The sequence below is a fragment of the Emericellopsis cladophorae genome, assembly GCF_022114955.1.
Source record: "Emericellopsis cladophorae strain MUM 19.33 chromosome Unknown NODE_5_length_938552_cov_118_678949, whole genome shotgun sequence".
In the NCBI taxonomy this organism is placed as follows: Eukaryota; Fungi; Ascomycota; class Sordariomycetes; order Hypocreales; family Bionectriaceae; genus Emericellopsis; species Emericellopsis cladophorae.
The window spans coordinates 586089-593726 of NW_026250930.1; the positions used below are offsets into that span (position 1 = coordinate 586089).

Below are 7638 nucleotides of genomic sequence, written 5' to 3' on the forward strand. Positions count from 1 at the left end.
GGGTATTGTTACAACATGGGACGGCGCCAGGAGTTACTCACGATACGAGGATGGAATGATTATCAGTTTTTCAGAGGGTTTTTATTTTTTATTTTTTTTTTCCGACTCATAAAGGCCGCAGTTAATACCTAGGTACGTTGGAGCTTGATGAGCCAGCAAACCCCGGCGTCTAGCCTTGACGGCCAAGGTATGAGCGCATTATGATGGGGAAAGGGTCAGCGAAGACGGATGCCTAGATGATCCTGCAGACAATCTCGTCAAGCAAGATGGCGCCGCTGGTCAATGTCGCCCAGGTGCTTCAGAGGTTTAGCTGGACGTTCTGTGAGGTTTGGCATGCCTTTCACCATCGAATCGCGTGCACTCTGCGCATAGCCCCACATGACCGTGCCGGAGAACGATAGCCGCCAACTTATATCGTGCAACTTGGAAAACGCCAATAAACACATTCCGGAGCTTCCATTTGGTCATGGCGGGGTTCAGTCTCTTTTCGTTCCGGTTGGATCCAGGGGTCGTTGCTTTCTGGTTGGCTCATTGTGCTATGAACTAGACCTTCCGCAAGCGCATGCCGAGCGTTCTCTGGGGCAGCATTTCCGTTGCGACGAGTTACTTACAAATAGCCCTGGTCAGTAAGCCAAATACCCTCCCGAACATTCATCTCTCATGCGAGCGTGATCGGTCAAGATGGTTGTCACCAAGTCAAAGGCAGAGTATACGCCTGACGATACGAATTTCACGCCAGGGAAGAATTCCCATCTCAGTGCCCTCGACCCAGGCTTCGCATCCCTAAAGCCTACGATTGATCCTCTAATTGAATCTGTATGGGAGCCCTCCTTATCACTTGAGGACTTTCGCAAGCTATGGCTGAATGACCAAACACCTCCACCGGGGTGTCCTGTCGAAGGGGAGGATGTTGTTTCCGAAACGAGGATGATTCCCATGCGCGACGGTCATGAGATCGAGATCAAGATCTATCGGAAGAAGGGCGACGACGGTACAAAAGCCCTGATGATGAGGTATCATGGGGGCGGCTGGGTGGTTGGTGGGCATTGTACGGAGAAGGCTGAGGATTTGCTCATTGCTGGGCGTACCAACACTACCGTCGTCAGTGTTAACTATCGAATGTAACTACCGTTTACACACCCACTGCCCCCTCCCCCCGCCTATCTCGGGAGTTCTTTCGCTGACAGCAGCAGGGCACCTGAGTGGCGCTTCCCCTACGCCGCAAATGACTGTTTTGACGCCTTACAATGGGTTGGTTTGCTGCCTGCAACGAATACTGACGCCGGCTAACAAACTCAGTGCCAAAAAAACGCGTCTACTCTCAATGTAGACCCTGCAAAGACTCTCCTTAATGGCGGTTCCGCCGGCGGTGGCCTAAGCCTGGTAACGGCTCTCGCTGCGCGCGATGCCGGGCTCCCCCTTCTCGCCTATGTCGCCACGTTCCCTGTCACTGTCCACCCAAAGTATGCGCCAAGGGACAAGTACGAGCTCAAGAGCTTTGCCGAGAACAAGAATGCCAGTGTTGTCAACGATGTGCGGCTGGAGTGGTTCACAGATATGTACATGCCCGAGCCCTGCGATGACTGGAGACTCAGTCCATTGTTGGCAGAGAGTCTGAAAGGTCTACCACCTGCGCGTAAGTCAGCGACGCATGCTAGCCATCTGTACCCAGCTGACAGTCCAGATATCGTGGTGGCTGGGTACGACTGCCTGAGGGACGAGGGTCTTGCCTATGCTCAACGACTCAAAGACGAGGGCAACGAGGTCGACCTGAATGTCTATGCCGGGCTGCCGCACTGCTTCTACATGATTGGTGACCACCCCAAGGTGCGCAAGTACTTTGATGACATGGTGGCTTTCGTGCAGAAGTACACGTGTTGAAGTTGCTTCAAGTATCAGGGAACAGGGAATTTAAGTAAATTTGAAGCAGACTTGCTGGGTATCCTTTCCTTGACGCCGTAATCATTATAATTCATCATCATCGTCGTCGTCGTCTGAGAGGAATATCGAGGCTCGCTTAGACGATACATCCTTAGTCATGCATGCGATGCCTTGCTCTCTCGAGCTGGAGCTGGGTTCCACTTTGATTCCAGACTTTGCAGGCGTTATGGCTGAAGCTTCTGACTTGATGGGACTCTTCACCGCTTGGGTCTTGTCCGCTTTCGTCTCCTTAGCTTCAAGCTTCGATTTCTCATGGTCTCCTTCGTCAGACTCAAATTTCTCCAGCAGCATGGCCTCTCGTTTGCGGTAGAAATGCGCCAGGCAATTGCGCCTTTGCTCCTGCGACCAATTCTCTACCACCAGGGCAAACTCGGTAGCACTGGCAAAGCAAAAGGTCCGGGCCATCTCGCAGAACTGGCGCAACTGTACATCCTGTGGTGGGTTGTATTGTGTGTACAGGCCTTGGCCCGGAGAGGTGCCCTCCTCATTGCTGGCAAAGAGTGCATGTTGCCCTAAAGTGTCACCTTCGCCATACTGTCCCAGGGCCGCCCTTCGCGAAAGATGCTCCTCGACTTTAGATGAACCGACGACCTCGGAGTTTTCATGCGCGTATTCGACACCTGCTTTTGAGAGGATGGCTTGGATCGCGTCCGTTCTGGGCGCGTTCGCTTTCCGCTCTTGAAGCAGCTGCTCCTGGTCCTTAGCCTTGAGCAATTCTGCAAGCTGGCTCAGACCGCCGTCTTCCGCAGTATCGCCTTTCGTTTGAATCGATCTCAGAGCATCGCCCTCCTTAGCAGCCTGGTCCATATCCACATCAAACATGTTGGAGCCCACGCGGGCTTCGGCAACGTTGGTCTTGTTGACGATATCCCGAAGTAGACCGCTCTCAGTATGGTAAGTGAAGATATTCTCCAAGCCGAATATCTCGCCCTTCTTCCCGGCTTGCTCCTGGATGCCTTTGAAGTATCGACGTTCTGAGGATGCTGTGTAGCCGATGTTGGCTTGCTGTTGCTTGTAGATTTGGCGGGCATAGACAATCTCCTCGACAGTGCCAACTGAAATAAGCCGGAAGACCTCAACGTCTCTTTTCTGACCAATTCGATAAGCACGATCTTGAGCCTGCAGATCATACGACGGGTTCCAGTGCGGGTCGATAATGACAACCTTGTTTGCGGACGTGATGTTCAGGCCCATGCCACCCGCCTTGGTCGAAATGAGAAAGACGAATTGTTTTGGATCCGAATTGAAGTCGTCCACCACCTGCTGCCGCTCTTCATAGCTCAGCGAACCGTCCAGAAACGACACATTATACGACGTGTAGTTGAAAAGGTGCTGCAATATGCGCAGCAAACGTACACTGTGGGAGAAAACGAGTACCTTGTCCCCGTGGCTGTGCCAGTATTTCAGCATCTCCTTCAGCACCTTCCATTTTCCACAGAACTCTGGGTTGATGAGACTGGTGATTTTCTCCCTGTCCGTGTACAGCTGGTTCCAAACTTCAGGGCAGCACGTCTGCAGGCTGCGCAACTCAGAGTTTTGTTTTTCGTCGAGATCACTTGACAGCGGAACAAGAAGCGTCAAATGATTGGCAATCTTCTGCAAAGTAACCATGGCCGGGAAGACGAATGTCTGCCACCTATTACCGTTGGGCAAGAACTGGTTGCAGCACCAGCCAATTTTCTTCCTGTGTTGGCCACATGTCTCAGAAACGGTCCGAAGAATCTCGACTTCCCTACTGTCGGTGAAATTCCGGTATGCCTCGACCTGCAAGTCTGTCAAAGGACAGAAGACTACCTTGTCTGTTTTCTTGGGCAGCTGATGCGCGATGAGAGACTTCATTCGGCGCAAGAAGAATTGCGGTAGCACGTTCTTGACCAGCTTCTGCGCGGTCGTTCTCGCTGCGTTGAGCTGCGCAGCTGTAGCATCATGCGACTGGCCGAGCGTCAGCGGTATCGATATAGCAGACCTCCATTCGCCCAGTGTGCCGAATTGGCCCGGGTTCGTCCAGTCGAGCAAAGTCCAGAATTCCTCGTATTTGTTCTGTATGGCGGTTCCGGTCAAACCAATCCGACACAATGCGTTCACTTCCATTAGTGCTTTGGTCGTATCTTTTGTGTGGTCCTTGATCTTGTGGCACTCGTCTGCGACCACGGCATCCCACTGTATCATGTTGATGGCGCTCTTCTTGTTTTTGTACGTGTCATAGGTGGTGATCATAATCTCAAGCATGCCGGCTCGGGCACTGCCGAGAACATCGTCTTTCCTGGCCCCATGATACACGTCAGCATGCCACCAGCCCCAGCGGTTCAGCTCGTTTTGCCAGTTGATCAAGACCGACCCTGGACAGATGATGAGCACACGCGGATACCACCGCTCATGGTGATATCGTATCTCCCGCATCCGCTTGTCGTCTCGCTCATCGCCAGTCTTTCCAAATGCAACTGTCAAGAAAGCAGCCACTTGTACTGTTTTCCCCAGTCCCATGTCATCGCCTAGGATTCCGCCCTGTTGGTACACGAATTTCCGATGCAAGAAGTCTACACCTTCAACTTGATAGTCGCGCAGATATTGTGCAATAGAGGCGGGTATCAATCCACCCGAGTATTGTAGCTCAATGTCTTCATAGGGGCGAGATGGCTTCACGCCGCTCTCTTCGGTAAACTGCGGTCGCTCTTGTAACTGGTTGACTAGGACATCCTCGTCGTCGAAAATGCCGTTGTAATCAGGCGGAACTTTGAGCGCTGCTTCGTGAAAGCTCCTCCTACGCGCATCAAAGTCCTGCCGCCTGGCCTGTAGGTAATCCGGCAGGTCGGGTGCATCCTCGGGCGGCTCATCGCCAACAGGCTCGTCTGCATATATCGACTTGCGCTTCTTTCCTGCAAATTTTCTTTTCGCTCGACGTTTCTTGGGCTTAGACGGAACAGTGTCAGACTCGTCGCTCCAATGAATTTTCTCCGAAAAGTCAGCATCAAGCTTGCGCTTCTTGCTGCCTTTCCTAGACTCGCCCAGCTTGGGCTCGGTGCTGGAGTCATCGGTATCTGCGGGCGAAAGATCATCGCTCACCACGACCGGGGACATGGTGGACAAGAACGAGTGCGGATTTGTTCTGCATCTTTCGCAGCCAGGGCAAGGCGCAGAGGAGTGGTATCAAGTGTGACTGTCAATCACTGTTCAGTCTTCATCTTCATACGGATGAGGCGCGTTGTCGTGACGTGCGGAGGATGCGTGATCACGTGATAGCTAATCGTTCTACTAAGGTACCTTACCACCAATACAATTCGGCATCCTTTCGAGTTTCTGCTTCATCCAGATCTTGATCAAGTACCACTAATTAGAGCTTGAAGCGGAAGCCATGCTCGACTGCCTCTCCAGGCGCCGCATTGATGGCGCCCTCCACCCTCTCTCCCCTGTCAAGCTTCTTGTTCAGCCCGGCCAGCATTGTCCGCAAAGTGAACGCAGCCGCAATCGCCGCCGCTGCCATTACGCAGTTATGCACAAATGCACCCGTGTATCTAGGCGCCGCCGATTTCGGGTAGAGATAACTTGCGTAGATGGACGCGCAGTTGGAGATCGCGTTGATGAAGCCAAGCGCTGCTGCGCGCTTAGCTGGGGGGCGAGGCAGCGTGTTGCTGATCCATGCGAGGGCAGTGGTGTACCCAGAATAAAGGCCCGAAATCTGTCACAGCATTCAGTCGGTGTCCGTTGACTTTCAAACCCTTTGACCACCTACCATGAGCATGATCGCCGCATACCTTGCCGCGACATTTGTGGTCGCCGCAGCGATTATGAACGTCACAACGGCCAGCCACAGGGGCAGGGTGATGTGCCAGAAACGCTCGCCAGTCCTATCCGCATGCCAGGCGTTGCAAAAAGTGGTGATCACGCCAAGGCAATACGGCGGACTCGTCAAGAGGAGTGTTTCGACCTCCGAGTAGCCAAGTGTCCCGACGACCGTTGGAAAGAAATTGGTGACGGATGCGGCAGAGACATTACCAAACAAAAGGGCAAGCTACAAGATTAGTCGAGGTCGAAGTGGACGCCGGATGCTACCTACTAGTACCCACATCTTCACATCTTGGAGCGCCAACCGGAAACCGAGCCAAAGGGTTTGCTCCTCACTGTTCGTCCAGTCGTCCGCACCGATATCTTCCTCAAGGCGCCAGATCGCCAGCGCAGTTTCTTCCTCCGACAACCACGACGTTGTGCGAGGAAAGTTGGGTAGCACCCAGAACGCAGCGAAAGCCACGGCGATGGTAACAACACCTTCAATTAAGAAGAGCCAACGCCACGCTCGGAGTCCCAGACTGCCGTCCAAATTGCCCGTGATCCCGGCAGAGATTAGTCCTGAGAAAGCACCTGAGATGAGCGAGCCTGCGTATAGATACGTGGTCCGAACACCAAGTTCTTGACGGGTGTACCAGCAGCTGAGGTAGTACAGACATCCGGGCTTTCAAGTCAGACTGCTGTTCGGGTGGCAAGGCGGGTGTACGCACAAAATAGGTCGCCTCAACGAACCCGAGGAAGAAACGGGCCGCGTACAGACCGCCCACGGACTGGCAGCCGGCCGTAGCTGAGGATATGACGCCCCATAGGATCATCTGGGCTTGTCAGGGCTGAACAATTCTTCTGGGTAACTGTGACTAACAGAAGCCGGCAGATAAATAGCAGGTTTGCCGATCTTGTTCAAAACCAAATTTGATGGAACTTGCATCAGAATGTACCTGGACTGGTCAGTATGCCACGCTGAATGGAAACAACGCTCTCGACCGAGTCAAACCGGCAGCAGGGGTACGACGAAGGTTGTCAGCCGATCCTGTTCAAACCAAGTACCAATACCTTTGATCGAACATCGAGTCTGATCACTGCTGCTGTCTGATTACAGTTGAGCGGATGACGACTCACCCGACAAAGAGGATGCTCACTGCTGTCTATGCACTTCGTCAGCTGCCATCCGTCTCCGAGAGTAGGTCGCCTACTGAGAACTGGGTGCCATCCTCGTCCATGTTCAAATCTTCCTCCAACCCGGCGTACCGCGCAGCAGCAATGTTGTTCCTACCAAGTCAGGTGCACATCCTTCTGCCGGGTGGAGATCGCCTACCGGTCAATGTAATTGAGGATGTACATGATGACAATCATGGGCAAGAGACGCAAGTCGATCTTACGTCGCATCTTCTTCTCGAGCACAGCACGCTCCTCGTCAGACAGGTGCCCGAGGATGTCTGGCAGCTCGAGACCCCGCTGCTTCGCCGCAACAGCAGATGGAGCATCATTCTTGGTGGAAGTGTGTGCAAGCTCGATCTCGTCTGCAGACGGCGTATTAGTGGTAGCCGCTGGCTTCGCCTGTGCAGCGCTGTTCGCAATGGCTCCAGCTGGAGCCGACTCGGTTCTCTTGTCGTCCGCCATGTCGTACATCAGCGATTTGACAAAGCTTGCTACGACTCCCGACAATCTCACAGCAGCGTCCACGGCTCTTATACCCCAGGCTGGCGGCTCATGTCCCTCCTCCAAATTCACTCCCGGGCACCCATCAAAGCCAGAGCGTCCACATCCCGCTATGTACTGTACTTGTAGGCAACGATCGCCCGGAAAAACGCCTGTGGCTGGTCGCTGGTAGGGCGCGGCCAGTGATATACGGTCACTATCATGGGGTTGCGGCGTGCATTGCGGGGAGAAGAAGAGCTCAATGTAACGATGAGC

The 7638-nt window shown here is 53.5% G+C and overlaps 3 protein-coding genes across 3 annotated transcripts; 1 reads left to right on the forward strand and 2 right to left on the reverse strand.

The window, feature by feature from the left end:
* Window positions 1-681: 681 nt before the first annotated feature.
* J7T54_004749 (uncharacterized protein) lies at window positions 682-1881 on the forward strand (the record flags this gene model as incomplete). Its single annotated transcript, XM_051503436.1, has 4 exons — window positions 682-1013; window positions 1194-1251; window positions 1300-1636; window positions 1685-1881. The coding sequence occupies 4 exons, from the start codon at window positions 682-684 to the stop codon at window positions 1879-1881; spliced, it is 924 nt and encodes a 307-aa protein (XP_051365059.1).
* Window positions 1882-1965: 84 nt separating this feature from the next.
* Window positions 1966-5019, reverse strand: J7T54_004750 (DNA excision repair protein ERCC-like-like protein; the record flags this gene model as incomplete). Its single annotated transcript, XM_051503437.1, has 1 exon — window positions 1966-5019. One exon carries the CDS (start codon window positions 5017-5019, stop codon window positions 1966-1968), a length of 3054 nt encoding a protein of 1017 aa, XP_051365060.1.
* A 253-nt stretch (window positions 5020-5272) lies between these two features.
* On the reverse strand, window positions 5273-7344 carry J7T54_004751 (uncharacterized protein; the record flags this gene model as incomplete). The annotated part of the gene is made up of 7 exons (XM_051503438.1): window positions 5273-5617; window positions 5672-5950; window positions 6435-6539; window positions 6587-6662; window positions 6844-6869; window positions 6918-6993; window positions 7040-7344. 7 exons carry the CDS (start codon window positions 7342-7344, stop codon window positions 5273-5275), a joined length of 1212 nt encoding a protein of 403 aa, XP_051365061.1.
* Between the last annotated feature and the right edge of the window lie 294 nt (window positions 7345-7638).